This window comes from Lithobates pipiens, unplaced genomic scaffold, assembly GCF_037356315.1.
Source record: "Lithobates pipiens isolate NorthernLeopardFrog02 unplaced genomic scaffold, aLitPip1_a1.2 Scaffold_1, whole genome shotgun sequence".
Lineage (NCBI taxonomy): Eukaryota > Metazoa > Chordata > Amphibia > Anura > Ranidae > Lithobates > Lithobates pipiens.
The window spans coordinates 236,608,943-236,626,013 of record NW_027507685.1 but is presented as its reverse complement, the minus strand read 5'-3'; the positions used below and the strand labels follow the sequence as shown (position 1 = coordinate 236,626,013).

Sequence of the window (17,071 nt, the reverse complement as noted above, 5' to 3'; positions counted from 1 at the left end):
CAGCTGCCAACGCGGCCTCTTGCCTTGTCTCAATGGCATCAGTCACTCCTTCCCTAGTCCCACCATGTCCTGCTGAGGAGTCTCCCGAACTGTTTGAGCACAGTGTTGGGTATATGGTCCATGAGGATGCCCAACGTTTTGAAGGCTCTGATGATGATACCCAGCTAGAGGAAGGCAGTAACATGAGCCCAGAGAGAGGGGATGCCCAAGAAGGACAGCAATCTGGCAGTCATGTTCCCCCAGCTGCAGCATACTGCTAGGTTTGCTCCAGTGATGATGAGGGAGGGGATGATGAGGTCACTGACACCACATGGGTGCCTGATAGGAGAGAGGAGGAGGAGGCACATCTCCAATGAGGCAGGATGCCCTCTGGGGGCCAGCTTAAGGGCAGCACACCGACTGCATCACACCGCAGAGCTCCGCATTTGTGCAGGGTGCTGCCTCTGCGCGTTATTCCAAAAGTTTTTTGGTGTGGGCCTTTTTTGAGATGAGTGCTGCAGATCGCACCGCTGCTATTTGCAACATATGTCTCAAGTGTATTTCGTGTGGCCAAAATATCAGCCGCTTGGGCACCACATGCTTGACCAGACATATGTCGACCTGCCATGCAGCTCGTTGGCAAGCGTACCTTAAAGACCTACACCAAAGAACAAAGCGGACCTCTCCTTGCTCCTCATCAGCTGGGATCTCCAACCCCACTATACCTTCAGTCCTCTCTGAAACCTGCACTGAGAGGAATGAAGGTGTAGAATTCGGTGTGTCACATCCAAGTACTTGCAGGTACTCTACTATCGGTACACCAACGTCCGATTGTACCAAGAAAATTTCCCTGCCCCAGCTGCTGCACCGTCGAAAGAAGTTCACTCCCAGCCATCCACATGCCCAGCGTTTGAATGCTAGCTTGGCTAAATTGCTAGCACTTCAACTGCTACCTTTTCAGTTGGTAGACTCTTCCCCCTTCTGTGAGTTTGTGCAATGTGCAGTTCCTCAGTGGTAGGTTCCCAAACGCCACTTTTTCTCACGGAAGATAATTCCGGCTCTCTACCGGCATGTGGAAGGCAATTTCCATGCCTCGCTGGACAGGGCGGTCAGCGGTAAGATGCATATTACAGCTGACTCATGGTCCAGCAGGCATGGACAGGGACGTTACCTATGTTTCACGGCACATTGGGTTACTCTTCTGGCAACTGGGAAGGATGCAGGACAAGGTGCAGTAGTGTTGAAGGTTGTTCCACCACCACGCCTCACCACGCACTTCAACTGCTACCTTTTCAGTTGGTAGACTCTTCCCCCTTCTGTGAGTTTGTGCAATGTGCAGTTCCTCAGTGGTAGGTTCCCAAACGCCACTTTTTCTCACGGAAGATAATTCCGGCTCTCTACCGGCATGTGGAAGGCAATTTCCATGCCTCGCTGGACAGGGCGGTCAGCGGTAAGATGCATATTACAGCTGACTCATGGTCCAGCAGGCATGGACAGGGACGTTACCTATGTTTCACGGCACATTGGGTTACTCTTCTGGCAACTGGGAAGGATGCAGGACAAGGTGCAGTAGTGTTGAAGGTTGTTCCACCACCACGCCTCCAAAATGCTACTACTGGTGATTCTGACACACCTCTCTCCTCTTCTTCTTCCTCCATGGCCTTTTCCTGTGCTTTGTCCTCTTAACCAGCGGTGCTCCGTAGGCATTCAAGGGGCTACGCAAGTACTCAGGCAAAAAGATGCCATGCTGTGCTTGCGCTGGTGTACTTGGGGGACAGGAGCCACACTGGGGCAGAGATTCTGTCAGCTCTGCAGGGGCAGACTGAGAGGTGGTTGACACCACGCCAACTTAAGCTAGGAATGGTGGTTTGCGACAATGGCACCAGCCTCCTTTCCGCCCTCCGACAGGGACAACTGACCCATGTGCCCTGTCTGGCTCGTGTCCTTAACTTGTTGGTGCAGCGGTTCTTGGGCAGGTACCTGGGTTTACAGGATGTCCTGAGGCAGGCCAGGAAAGTCTGTGTGCATTTCCGCCGGTCATATAATGGCAGTGTTCGGCTGGCTGACCTCCAAAAGGAATTGAACCTGCCCAAGAACCGCCTAATTTGTGACATGTCCACCAGGTGGAACTCAATGTTGGCCATGCCGCAGCAGAGGGCCATCAATGAGTACCTGTGCGACTACAGCACCAGGACAGGGTCAGGGGAGGTAGTTTGTTTTTTTTCCCCACGCCAGTGGGCCATGATCAGGGATGCATGCACTGTCCTGTCACCATTTGAGGAGGCCACGAGGATGGTGAGCAGTGACAGTGTATGCATCAGTGACACTGTCCCTCTTGTCCACCTGTTGGTGCACACGCTGCGTGGAATAATGGACAAGGCACTTGAGGCAGAACAGAGGCAGGAAGAGGAGGACTTCTTTGCCTCTCAAGGCCCCCTTTATCCAGACAGTGTTCCTGCTGGCCCGCCGATCACAGGAGGAGGAGGATTGTGTCAGCATGGAGGTGGAGCCTGGCTCTCAGCATCAGCAGCAGTCTTTTAGAGATCACATTTACAGTCCCAAGAAACCTGTGGACTTGTACGTGGCTGGGAGGAGGTGGCTGCGGATCATGTCGTTCTTAGTGACCCAGAGGACTCCGGACCGAATGCCTCAGCTAACCTACGCTGCATGGCCTCCCTGATCCTGCAAAGTCTGCGGAAGGGCAACACCTTAGGCCCAAATTACTGCAGAGCACATAGGGCAGGCCCCTACTTTCAAACATCCAACTTACAAACGTCTCCTACTTGCAAACGGAAGGAGACAACAGGAAGTGAGATGAAAACAGACGGACGGCCAAAAGAATTATACAGGGGTGATAACCCTTCCCTATGTTTTCCAAAAAGCTTAAAAATAGATTTTTTGACTGGAGCTACACTTTAAAAATCCTGGCTTGGCCCCTCAAACAGCACGTCAAGTACATGACAGATACGTTAATTATTTTAATGGTAGGGGGGCCATTGCAATGACAGCTCACCTTTTAAACCTTTAAAGTGGTTGTAAACCCTACACTGTTTAGGAGATATTTGCCGAAAGACAGGCACCGCTGTCTACGGCGCATGTGCTGTAGACAGCGGCGCGCAGGCGCACTGAGCGCGCTGCAGTCAACGGCGAGTAAAATCTTTGAATTTCTTACAAATCTATGATTTAATCCCAAAATATATTATGTATACACATCACTATACAGTAGTGGCCAAAAATGTAGATAAAATCTTGGTGAACATCTTGAAAAATGCTGGGGTCAAAATGATAGCCTTTTATATTTGTTGAAAAATCTATTTGCAAGTGAGAAACTGAAAATTGTCTGTGATTGATGAAGCAAAAAATACAATTATGTCCTTTTTCTTATACACAGGATGATCTCACCCCACCCAGGAGGAGGACTGGACCAGTGGTAGAGAGGAGGAGGCTGGGATCAGCTGCAGGCAGGAGGTGGCTGGGTCCAGCAGGAGCCTGACAGAAAGCCAAGTCCCTCCCCTTCGCATTACCACCAGATTCTAGAAGGCCCAGGAGGATGACGCAAACTGAGGAGGAATTCCTTGCTCTCATTCATGAGGTAAGTCAATTTCTGAGCCAACCTCCCAATGCTGAAGAGGCCTATGGGACATATTTGGCCCCCAGGTTGCTGGAGATGGAGAAGGGCCAACAACAACTGTGTGAGGCTCTTTTTTTTTAGGCCCTTCAGAAGGGTTTGAGGGGCGAGCTTACAACAAACACACATCTGTATGATGAAGCCCCTACTCCTACTCCAACTCCTCCTCCTCCTCCTCCTATCACAAGTCCACCACCAGAGGCACAGCCTCCAAGGAAGGCTGCAGAGAAGCATGGAGGGAAGGCTGCAGGGAAGAGTCGGAAGTGATTGCCTGGCTTCAGTCTGGTCTGACAGAAGACACAGGCTGTTGTAGTACCACAGCCTGGGGACATAGATGTCATCTGCTGCTGTTCCTGGTTTGTGGGATTCCTGGACCAGATTGTGCTCCCTATTTTATTGACTACACACGATCCCAATTTTGTTGGCCACTGACTTGATGTATGCCCTGGGGGACAAAAGGCTTCACAAATTCCAAAAGTGTCTCCAGTGTTGCCTTGCTCTTTATTTTGTTTTAACCATAATAAATGGACATTTAATTTTCCCCAAAAAATGTAATATGTGTTTTTATTCCAAAACGACAGTTTGTGAGTAGACAGGTACATGTCAAAAGACTATGGGGGTTATTTACAAAAGGCACATTCATTTTGCAATACAAGTGCTAACAAGTGCTAACTACAAGTGCACTTGAAATTGCACTGCAAGTGCACTTGGAAGTGCAGTCGCTGTAAATCTGAGGGTAATATCTGAAATAAGGGGAAGCTCTGCTGATTTATCATCCAATCATGTATAAGCTAAAATGCTGTTTTTTGATATTTCATTGCATGTGCCCCTCGGATCAACAGCGAATTCACTTCCAAGTGCTCTGTCTGAGCAATTTCAAGTGCACTTTGGACTTGAAGTGCTAAATGAATTTGCCTTTTGTAATTAACCCCCCTATGTCAATTTAACAAGGGACATCAACCTCATTAAGGTTCATAAAAAATACAAGCTAACGATATTATTGTGGTAACTTGAAACTCCAAAAACAAATATAAAAAAAACATGGAAAGCCCTAGATTTTTGTGTTTTTTTGGTATTTGAAAAAATATATATTGTTGGAATCTAAAATTAGAAAAGATGAGTCTAAAAAAGAATTGTAAACATTATTTATGGAGATGTGACTTTGAAAAACTAGAATATTAGTCATGAGATGAGGATAAATAAAAAAAGAAAGACGTTTGTGAGAACTCTGTGTGAATATGAGCAGCAAAGCAACTTCATTCTTTTAGCATTCTAAAGAAGAAAAGAATGCGCTGTATTAAAAGATCACAGAATTAGCAGTGTGAGGAATGTGCTAGTTTTACCAGACCGAGCGCTTCCGTCCTGTACTTATTTATTTCAGGTACTTACATAGCACTGTCAATTTATGCAGTGCTTTACATATACATTGTACATTCACATCAGTCCCTACCCTCAAGGAGCTTACAATCTAAGGTCCCTAACTCACATTCATACATACTAGGGACAATTTAGACAGGATCCAATTAACCTACCAGCATGTCTTTGGAGTGTGGGAGGAAACTGGAGGAAACCCATGCAGGCACAGGGAGAGCCTACAAACTCCAGGCAGGTAGTGTTGTGGTTGGGATTTGAACCAGTGACCCTTCTTACTGCTAGGTGAGAGTGCTACCCACTACATCACTGTGCCGCCCCTGTACTTGCTTCTGAGCATGTGTCATTTTTGGTGGACAATTTTGAGTCAAGTCTTCTTTCAAAGTCCGCCGGACTTTTGGGAAGAAAAACTCAGCTGGAGCCCACATGATCGAATTGTCCGGCGGACTCTGGTCCGCCGCACTATGTCCACCAGATAGTCCGATCGTATGTATGCGGCATTAGACACTGGCGAAAAAACTGAGGTACTCCCTGTGTCAGAGGGGTTATATAGGAAGGGGGACTCCCTGTCTGTAATTATGCCAGAGTCCATCACCTAAAGGTGGCGTATAACCCATAGCCCTTGTACACACGGTCAGAGAATCCGTCGGAATGTGTCCTATCGGACCGTGTTGTCGGATAATCCGACTGTGTGTGTTATGCATCGGACTGATTCCGTCGGAATATCCGTTGGACCCAATTTTCCAACTTGTTGGAAATATTTTCAGACAAATTGGTCCGATCGGACATACTCCGATCATGTGTAGAGAATTTTGATCGGACTAAGTGCCACGCATGCTCAGATCAAATTCCTACATCAAAGCTATTGGCTACTAGCCTGAATGTAGTCCCATCGTAACGAAATTACGTCATCACGTTCTGAAAGATCGTTTTTTTCGACAACTTTGTCCGACCGTGTGTATGCAACAGTTTCGGACAAGATCCGACGGAAAAAATCCGACGGATTTGGTTGTCGAAATCTCCGACCGTGTGTACAGGGGCATACAGTTATTACTGGTGTTCTGTGTCCCGTGATGTACCAAAAAGAAAAATTTATTTTACTTGACCATAATGCAATTTTTTTCAAAAACTAAAGGCATTTTTTGAGGGATAGCATAAAGGAGGGTTCTAACCATTTCTTGCCATTTGTGTTCCATTTTGAAGATTTCCCTTCACTTCCTGTCCCATAGTCATAACCGAAAGTGAGAGGAAATCTCTCCAAAATGAGGGAGGGCTGCCACCAGAACTAGTGCCCCCATTGGAATTTTTCCTCTCCTTATTCTGTACTGGTGACAACCCAAAATGTAGGATTTTCCTTCACTTCCAATCTCGGTGATAACAGTAAAAAGAACAAATAGAGAAGGTGAATATCCCTAATGGGCATAGACCCCAGTAAAACCTGGCAGAGGTTCTAATTCCTCTCTACTATTCAAAACAAAAATAAAGTTTTGCCTTTAGTTATAATTTCGCAAATTTTTCGGTGAATTACCAAGCCAGTGTTATTTTTGTAGACACTAATATAATGTGGGTGGAGGACAGCCAGGAACACCACAAGATATAACCATTGCCTGACCCAGACAGTCCACGAAAGTGCACTGACCCTTTAAAAACTCCCTGTTGATGTTTTACTTTTTCTTTTGTTTTTCATTCCTGGTAAATATCAGATGGGTTTAAATACCAATTAAAAAGATTATATTAATACCTTGGGACTTAATTAATTCTGAATTTGTCTCCCTGTATTCCTTGCAGGCAAGGTGTATAATTGTGCCACATGGGGAAAATCTTTGCCCCTCTGGGATTCTGTGTTTCCTATAAATGATTTTCTGATCCTGATACTGAGAAAGACAGCAGATAAGTTGTGTCTATTCTATGATGGAGGGGCAGACAGTGCTATCCATGGATGCTGAGTCTCATATGTATACTCTCACTGTATGCAAATATACAATAAATTACAGATTGTGACATCTAGGATAAACTCTGACCAGTAGTAGGTACGTACTCCTGTTACAAAGGTTTCTCATGAGAAACAGAAAGCCTTTGTTTTCCCCTTAAAGTAGAGCTATAGGCAAACTATAGGGGGGGGGGGGGGGTGTTATAACCTCTGTCAGATTTTTTTTTCACCATCTGTGTCCCATTGTGGAGATTTTCCTTCACTTCCTGTCCCATAGCCAAACAGGAAGTGAAAGGAATTCCCTGCAAGTTAAGAGAATCCCTTAGGGACCCCCCAGGTCATCAGAACTTGTTTCCCCATTGGAAGATTTCCCCTCTGTTACTTTTCTTGGGATGACTCAGTATTCCGATTTTTTTTACTTTCAATGTTAAAGCATTCGTTATCCCAAAACTTCATATTCCTGATATGTGGCTGCTGTCCCATGTACTTGTATGAGAAAGTCTCCTGTTATCTTTGTATTGCTTCCTTTATGTGAAATCCCATCTGTTCCTGCTAGTCTTCATGCTTTCCTATTAAAAACTGGCCACACTAAGCAGGAGAGCACATTGTGGTCAGTTCTCTAGCTATGCTGGAAACTCAGTGTGCTCTCATCCAATAATCAGACTTTTCCCGACACAAGCCCCTTCACAGACATTGACTGGGAAGCTCAGTGTGGTGCTGCTTCTCCTCCCCCAGCCCTTATGCAGCTGAGAACAGAGGTAATGTGATCACTTATACATTTTTTTTATATCTATACACAAATGTTTTGCCTTTTTTTTCTTCTAGCCCACTGTATATATACACATCATTATCTTGACGTCATATACCGTGGTTATGGCAGCAGCTAGCTGCCATAACCCTGGTATTTTTTTAAACAGTGTGCGATCCTCTTTCACATAAAAGTGGTCCCAGCAGAGGATTCACCAGGGGATCACTTTTATGGGCAGCAGGTTCTCCTCCCCCTCTCCCGCTGCTTCCCAGTCATTTCCCCCTCTTACCGGAGCCGTACCCATGGAGCAATGGGCAGGAAATCGAGTGAGGGCAAGATGACCCCCACTCGACTCTATGCCCTTGGAGGATCGGATCGACGTCTGACGTCACTTCCGCCTAATGGCCTTAAAGGGACAGGTTTTTTTTTGTTTTTTTTCTTAGTAAATGTAAAATTAAATTTTTTCTTTCTTGCTTTTAAATGTTAATGTGAGATCTGCGGTCTTTTTGACCCATTACCTTACAAAAAAAGAGGACCTGTCATGCTTATTTCTATTACAAGGGATAAGAAGAAACATTTGGTAGATATGGGACTTTTTAGGTGCAAAGCATTGAACCCTCACGTTCTTTCCTGAAGACGCCAATGGCGAAACATGTAGAAAATATGAACGTGACTACAGTAAATCATTGTCAGTAATAGGATGCTTTGCACACACCTATGGCTATGATTATATTGTATGTATTGTTTTTATGACATTGTTCATTTAATAGAATTTGTATATATTTTTTATATATTGTTGTTTCAATTCTGTGCCCCTATAAAGTCCCATATCTCCCATATGTTTCTTCTTATCTAAACAGGATGTTGGTGTCATATCTTATGTAAATCCTGATCTCTGACCATATCATTTACCATATTACAAGAGATGTGTTCATTCCTTGTAATAGGAATAAAAGTGATTTTTTTTTTTTAAGGGACAGTGTAAAAATAAAAAATAAAAAGTAAAATAAATAAGAAAAAATAAAAAGAAAATGTAAAGCGCCCCGTCCTTAAAATGTTAAACTGAATGGGTTGTTTTACAAGGTGATCATTTGCAATCAACCTCTATCCAACACTAACAGCTCCCTTTATTTCCTCTCCCATAGCTAGATGATTGAAGAAATTGCTCCAAAGTGAGTGTCCCCATTGGAAGATATCCCCTCTATCACTATTCTGGGGTCAACTCAAATTTTGGGGATTTCTTTTAGTCTTACGTTCAATGATAACAGTAAACATGACAAATAGAGAGGGTGAATCTCCCGAAAAGGGGCACAGACCGCAATAAAAACTTGACAGGTGTTCTAATCCTTCTCCACTCCATCCAAAACTAGAAAAAAGTTGTACCTTTATGTGACAGACCCAACCGGGACAGAAACTTTTGGAGAGGACTGCGGGGTGGCCTACTGACTATGGGCCCTTACTTTTAAGTGAATACTACTCTTGTGTAGGTGTGTGCTTGGGGGACCCTTGGAGTGATCTTGCTTTGGACTCTAGTACATGTCTCCCCAAAACACAGAGACTCTGGGAACTGGAGGTTCCATATACATATTTGGGGCCTCTATGGCTCAAACCAGCAATGACTGTAGATGTTAATGTAGTCAGCTCAAACCACTGAGGTCTCCTGCCATAATGTGTTTTATTATAAGTAGGTCTCTCCCATAGTGTGCCTCTTAAGTGTCTTTCTCCCATTGTTAATGGAGTCAACTATTGTTTCTGTCTGTCTGCTCATCTCTGTGTTTATAATTATGATAATGTGCAATGTACTTTGCTGCTGGACGGCCTGGTCACCTAGGCTGGTTTAGATGACTAGTTGTTAATTCGCTCATGTTAATTAAATCATTGTCAGCTATTAGTTGCTAGAGGTGGTTTATGTTGGCTGTTCCTTAGCTATGTTAATTATATTTCTGATTACAGTTTGTATTGTATACAATGATGTGTTTAGGCTCACCTGATGGTGTGTGGTATATAAATTCTGTGTGAGTTTTCAATAAAGAGTTCCAGTTTCCATCTAAGCTAGTGCTGTATAGTCTTGGATGGTCAGCTATAATATCTGGTTCCAGGGGCGGACTGCCCATTGGGCCACTCGGGCACTGCCCGAGGGCCCCATGCCACTAGGGGGCCCCATCAGGGTTGCCAGCCTCAGTAAAACCAGGGACAGTTGGTCTAAAAATCCTGAGATTATAGTTGCCCCACCTATCCAGTACCTTCTCAGCCAATAGAAACATGTCTGTGTGATTGTATACTGTGTGTGTGTGTGTTTGTGTCTACTGTGTGGCCCCATAATCTCTGATTGCCTGGGGGCCCCATAATCTCCTATTGCCCGGGGGCCCCATGAGTTGTCAGTCCGCCCCTGTCTGGTTCCTATGTCCAGACCAAAGGAAGCTGTATACTGACGGAGGCACCAAAGCATGGTGCTGGAAGGACCTGTCACACTTTAGTTATACTTTACTTTCAGAAAAAAAGTATGCCTTTTTATTTCTAGCCATCGCAACTGCCCTGCAACCAAGTGCAGTGTATGCAATTGTGGCATTATGCAGCCATCTTAATGGTTTAACTGCTTCCCACTCCCCTGAAGAGCTGAGGCTCTCATGCACGTCACTGGAGGAAGATCGGGCTGAGGTAAGTATTGGGGTGGGGGGGGGGGCTGAGGGGGTTTGCTACACAGAGAAGGTTTTTTTACCTTCATGCATAGAATGCATAAAGGTAACTAACCTTCAGCCTTTACAACCACTTTGATGCCCCCAATTCTAAAGTTTCCTCTCTATTCCTGTTCTTGGATTACGAGTATAATTCATTCCAGGAGATTGCCTTTAATCCAAATCACACGCATATCAAAGCGAGTTTCCCCATATAAGTCAATGGAAGTTTTTTCATATCATATAAGTCAATGGAAACAAAGATAATTCATTCCACGTTGACTTCTATTGCATGCAAATCGCATGTGGCCAGAGGTGGTGGGGGGCGCAGGAGAGCCTCGGAAAGTATTTCTGAGTGTTTTCGAGTGATTCTTAATGTATCCGAACCATTCCAAGTGTCAACGGTGCCCTCGCACCTCTATCCAAATGCGGTACTGCACACCCCATTAGCTTAAATTCAAACCGAGTCAGTATTTTTTTTTAAAAGTTGCTCATCTTTCAAAATGCTCGTTAACCGCGTTACTCATTAACTAAGGTTTTACTGTAATGGTAAACAGGCCAAATAGAGAGGATGAATCTCCGTAACTGAGACAATATGGCATTTTTACAAATAGTTAGAAAGTACCTTGCAGCAGTGTTCAGTGGAACAGGGGTCCCCATTTGAAGGTTTCCTCTATGTTTCCCCTCACCTTCTGATTCATTGAAAACTTCTAATTTTTAGGAAATGTGTCACTTTTTGCCCCCTACAGTAGACAATAGGTACAAGAGCGAAGCATGAACCTCCCTAGCATGGTGGCAGCTCTTCTTCAAAAAACTGAAGCCAAATTAAGCAAAATGTCCTTTTTCATGCTAAAGATACATAGACAAACACTTAAAGTGATTTTAAAGGCAGAAAGCTTTTTATCTTCATGTATTATATGTATGAAGGTGATAAACCTTCTGTGTGCAGCAGCCTCCTCCCCCCCCCCAATACTTACCTGAGCCCCCTCTCGATACCAGCAATGTCTATAAGAGCCTTGCCTGTCCAGGATTCGCACTCCTGATTGGCTTTTGGCAGGAGCCATTGGTGTGAGTGGACACACAGAGCCACAGGTTGGGAATGCACCTGCTTGGGTGCACCCATAGCAAGCTGCTTGCTGTGGGGGCACTGGGCAGGAGGAAGGGGCCAGGAGCGTCAGCAAGGGACCCCAGAAGAGGAGGATCAGGGCTGCTCTGTGCAAAACCACTGCACAGAGCAGGTAAGTATAACATGTTTGTTTTTTGTTTGTTTTTAAAAGAGACTTTAAAGCGGAGTTCCACCCAAAAGTGGAACTTCTGCTCATTTGTTTCCTCCCCCCCTCCGGTGCTACATTTGGCACCTTTCAGGGGGGGTGTGTAGCGGGTATTAATATTGATTTAACTCAAACATTTTCACAACTCACATATTCAAAGCTCAAACAGTAATTTTCTGTGTTTAAAATATTTTACATTTTATTTCTTTTTTCAATTATGTTGTACAGTCACATCAGGAAGGAATCACATTTGCACATGCTCACGACATCTGCATTCAGTCCTCTTCTTCCTCCACCACCACGTCTTTTTCCTTACCAGCAACAGAAGAAATACCAAGTGATTTATGCTTAGGGTTTGATAACGTTTCAAGCTTGTGGTCATACATTGTGACATCAGAATCACTGATGCTCTTACAACTGAAGCATTTTGCTAACTTTGAATCTGAAAGCCAGTCAGCAATGTTGTCGGTAAGATCATCTAATGCCGCGTACACACGCCCGGACTTTTCGACAGCAAAGGTCCGACAGAACGAGTCTGCCGGAAAGTCCAGTCGTGTGTACGCGGGATTACGAACTTAGTGGCAGATGTTTTTGTGCAAGAAAATTACCTATTTTTTACTTAATTTCAGAAGTTCTTTTCTATGGGCCTACACTGCTGGATCCGGTGTTTTTTGCAGCAAACTTAACAATTCCAGAGTTGGCTTGCATAGCGAGACTGCTCCTGGTCCACATTGCCCCCAGAGTCTGAGATAGAGAGACTTCTCCACATTGCCCCCAGAGTCTGAGAGAGAGAGAGACTACTCCACATTGCCCCCAGAGTCTGGGAGAGAGAGACTGCTCCACATTGCCCCCAGATGTCTGAGAGACTGCTCCACATTGCCCCCAGAGTCTGAGAGAAAGAGATTGCCCCACATTTCCCCCAGAGAGAGAGACTGCTCCACATTGCCCCCCAAGGAGAGAGAGACTGTTCCACATTGCCCCCAGAGTCTGAGAGAGAGAGACAGAGACTGCTCCACATTGCCCCCAGAGTCTGAGAGATACTGCTCCACATTACCCCCAGAGTCAGCGAGAGAGAGACTGCTCCACATTGCCCCCAGAGTCTGAGAGAGAGAGAGAGAGACTGCTCCATATTGCCCCCAGAGTCTGAGAGACAGAGACTGCTCCACATTGCCCCCAGAGTCTGACAAAGAGAGAGACTGCTCCACATTGCCCCCAGAGTCTGACAAAGAGAGAGACTGCTCCACATTGCCCCCAGAGTCTGACAAAGAGTGCTCCTGCTCCACATTGCCCCCAGAGTCTGAGAGAAAGAGATTGCCCCACATTTCCCCCAGAGAGAGAGAGATTGCTCCACATTGCCCCCCAAGGAGAGAGAGAGACTGCTCCATATTGCCCCCAGAGTCAGAGAGAGAAACTGCCCCACATTACCCCCAGAGTCTGAGAGAGAGAGAGAGAGAGAGAGAGAGAGAGAGAGACTGCTCCTGTTCCCAGACTAGCTACTATTGTGCTAGATGAGCTGGAAAAGCAGACAGGGATGGGCAGCAGCAGAGTGACCGTGAGTCCCCTGGATGATTTGACTCCCACAACAACACAGTTCCCATCTTCTTGCAATAGAAGTGGCAGGTAGTGATAAAAGGCACGTTGGGCATAGCTTTTAATCACCATGATGTCACACCCAGGTGCGCACCCGTACCTGCCCCACCACCTAAGCAGTAAAATTTGGCCAGTTCCAGAACAGCCCATGCACAATTCCGAGCCAACCACAGGCATGTTTTTTTTTACAGGCTAAGTTTTCGTTGTCACAGACGTTTACAGACAGGGAAAAATTACCTGATTGCTACAAACCTTTCATAAATTTACACACCAGTCAGTGTCCCTAATTACCATCGTACCAGTAACAGTGTCACTAATTACCACTGTACTGGTCACAGTGTCCCTGATCACAACCATACCAGTCACACTGTCTCTAATCATGCCATATCAGTCATAGTATCACCATAAGGACTTTGTTTTACATATGTGATATCCTCTGAAGACTGATTCATGTTTTGATCACTCTTCAGAGAGCAGTTGGCAGGCAAAGAGGCCTAACAGGACATGTTAGTGAGGGGATGGGAGATTTCACAGGATATCAGATATCAAAGGGCATATGGCTTTTTTTCCCCAGAAAATAAGCGCAGGAACTCAATCACAACCCCCAAAACCCACCTTCCCCCACCTACACACACACCCTGAAAACTGCTTTAAATAGTGGGTGTGCTCAAATTTCACTAACAATGGGAGGGTCTTAAAGGGTCATTACATACCAGGAGTGCATAGTCCAGTACATATTAAGTACAGGGTGCAGAGTTTGGGGGGAACACACACAAAGTTTAGAGTTGCATTACATTCAGAGTTCTGGGGTGTACTATATACATAGTGCAGAGTTCAGGGGAGTGCTGAAAACAGGGTGCAGAATTCAGCTTTCTTCCACAGATGCTTACCTCTGCATCCCCCATCCACATCTCACTTTCACCCCTCTTCTTCTCTATTATCTCCCCATACACTGTAGATGGCTCCACCCTTTTCACTTGCAGGGAGATCATCCATTAGGGGTGTTAGCATCCACACTGCACTCCAGGCACATGCACCCGGGGGGCGCCGTGATTTGCCCTTTACCGCGATCTGTATCAGCCTAGGCATATGAACTCGGAAATCACAGAGCGTGCCGCCTGTACATTTCAATCATAGTAGGACATCTATGTACACCCTCCCGGCATTGTAAGACCGCACTGTAGCTATAGCACGGCCAGGCAGCGGTTAAGCAAATATTTTTTTAGTGAATCTGGTAAAGTGTCTTACCTGAAAATCCTGCCAGGAACAGCATTTCCTGTTTCAGGCTGACAATGCTAAGCTATTGCCTCATAATTGGCACAAACCTTGTCTGCCTTCCATGTGTGCTGCTTAATTTAGCTGTTGGTTTGCCTATCAAGTAGGCATGTACCAACTGAAAGAGAACACACTTTATAAAATTCTCGTATGATAGAATACAACTTCGGAAGTGATGTAATGTGTTGAATTGTTTTGTAATGTATTCTTTCATTTCCGAACATGTGTAGTCTTGCTCTTGCAATTTTTTTTTTGGACGAAAACTGCACCCATTAAATGAAAATCGGACATTGTGTTCAAATACGATAAAAATTTTATAGCCTGCACCTTCAGGTTTTGTCAACCGAAAAGTCAGAATCGGCTTTTGCAAGCACTATACTAACAATCAGATATTTGGACGAAATTTTACTTCCGATTTTCTTATCCTGTGTACGGGCCTGAAGGATACTGTATACAGTGAGACATGAAACCAAGCATAAAGAAGTCTGGATTATGGGTTGACACACACTTTCATGTTTAATTGTGCTCTTACTTTACAGCCACAACAACTCAATAAATATTCATATAACATGTTATTCAGTTTCTCTGGTCTCAGTTTGCATATTCTGGGTACCATTTTTTGTACCCTGTGGTTTATAATTTTTAAAACAAGGTATAAATTTCTACAGATGTACTTCACCTTGTATTCCCCTTTTCATCAGGTTCATTACTGACCAAAATAAAGATGGAGCCTGCTGAAAATAAGACTTTCACTGACTTTGTCCTGTTGGGATTTTCCGATACACCTGATCTTCTCCTCCCTCTCTCCTCTTTCTTTCTGGTTGCCTATGTCATTTGTATTGCTGGAAACTCCTTTATCTTCACACTGATTATATCACAGCCCCAGCTTCACTCCCCCATGTACGTTTTGATGGGGAATCTTTCCATTGTGGATATATTGTTTACCTCCATTATCTTTCCAAGGGCTTTGTATAGCCTCCTGTCTGGGGACACCCACATCTCCATCTATGGCTGTTTTACCCAGCTCTTTCTGTTTCTAGCAGTGGGCAACATGGACAGTTTTTTGTTGGCCATCATGGCCTTAGATCGATATTGCGCAGTTTGTTTCCCCCTGCGTTATATGATAATTATGAGCAAGAGGACTTGTATTTGTCTAGTAACTATGTCTTGGGTCATTGTGTGTCTTCACTCTACATTTCACACTGTGCTGACTTCTTCTCAGCAAAACTGTAGTTGGCTAATCCACCACTTTTTCTGTGATCTTCCTGTATTAATGGTGCTAGCCTGTTCAGAACCTTCAGATGTTCTTCAGAAGGTTATCTTCATTGAATGTGCAATTGTCATCTTTAGCCCAGTGCTCTTCATTCTTGTATCCTACATACTCATCATCAAAGCAGTGTTGACTTTACACTCATCCAGAGGAAGGTGGAAGACCTTTTCCACTTGCTCATCTCACTTCACCATGGTCATCCTCTTCTACAGCACAGTCATATTTGTGTACTTTCGTCCAAACGCCATCTACTCACCGACCTACGATCGAGTCATCAGTGTGGCGTACACCATCATTATACCAACGCTCAACCCATTTATTTATAGCCTGAGAAACAAGAAGGTAAAAACTGCTGTAAGAAAAATTCTAACCTAACAATCAAAAATATTGCTTTGACCTGTACCTACATTTAAGGCCCACAGATAAAATATCTGCTGTGTAGCATTATAATGGAAGCCATTTTCGTTATCTCCCATTTGGTAGGTTTTCTTCTTAAATCACCATCAGGAGAACTTATTACGGATCTGTAAAACATGATATTAATATGTTTGTCAGGTTTCCTCCTTAGTTATCTTTTACTTTCAATAGGTTTTATTGAATTTTACTAGAAATAATTCAGAAAATCAAAAAGATGTTTACATAAATCCAACAATGATGGTCCAAAACACAGGGCAATTGTAAGAAAAACAAACTTTACTGTAGCCACAGGTTACAGAGCATGTAAGAACCCAGGCAATTTTCCAGAGCCTAAAGGCTACTAACAGTTAGCCAAAAATATCACCCAAAGGCCAACATATAACTGTTGTGGGTCTGTGAGTGGGTTATTGTGGGGGCGGGTTGGAAGAGATCTTTCCCGATGATTGCTACCCAACTTGACAGAAGGGTGGCGGTAAGCCCTTTGTGGGGGCTTGGGCTGCTATCTCTTGGTACAGCCTAAAGGTTGTTTTCACATTTACTTGTATGTGTAGGTAATAGTGGTTGTTGTGTTTGCAGAGGCAGGATAGAGTCTATGCCTCATCTACAAACACAGCAACCACTCAGATTTCGGTGTCACAGACACACCCTGGTTTGGGATCCTTCCCCATTCACAATTAGATTACAGCAACAGCTCTAAAGAAGGGGAAGCCTCTGTTCCACTGAAATGCGTTGGCGCGACAACTTTTCGCTAATTTCAATAAAACGGTTAAAAATTCACCTTTCAGTTGGCATCTCATTGGATATGGCTCCTTTTTACCTACCCTAACATATAACTGAGTATCCACCTTGCTTTATTAGATAACCCTCAATATGGTAAATCCAGAGACAGAAGAAGAAAGGGGAAAGGGCCAGAGAGG

The 17,071-nt window shown here is 44.5% G+C and overlaps 1 protein-coding gene across 1 annotated transcript; it reads left to right on the top strand.

Annotated features, from left to right (window-relative positions):
• Nucleotides 1-15,058: 15,058 nt before the first annotated feature.
• LOC143985608 (olfactory receptor 1L6-like) lies at nucleotides 15,059-16,116 on the top strand. The gene has a single exon (XM_077484733.1). The coding sequence runs from the start codon at nucleotides 15,192-15,194 to the stop codon at nucleotides 16,110-16,112; it is 921 nt and encodes a 306-aa protein (XP_077340859.1). The 5' UTR covers nucleotides 15,059-15,191; the 3' UTR covers nucleotides 16,113-16,116.
• The last annotated feature ends 955 nt before the right edge of the window (nucleotides 16,117-17,071 follow it).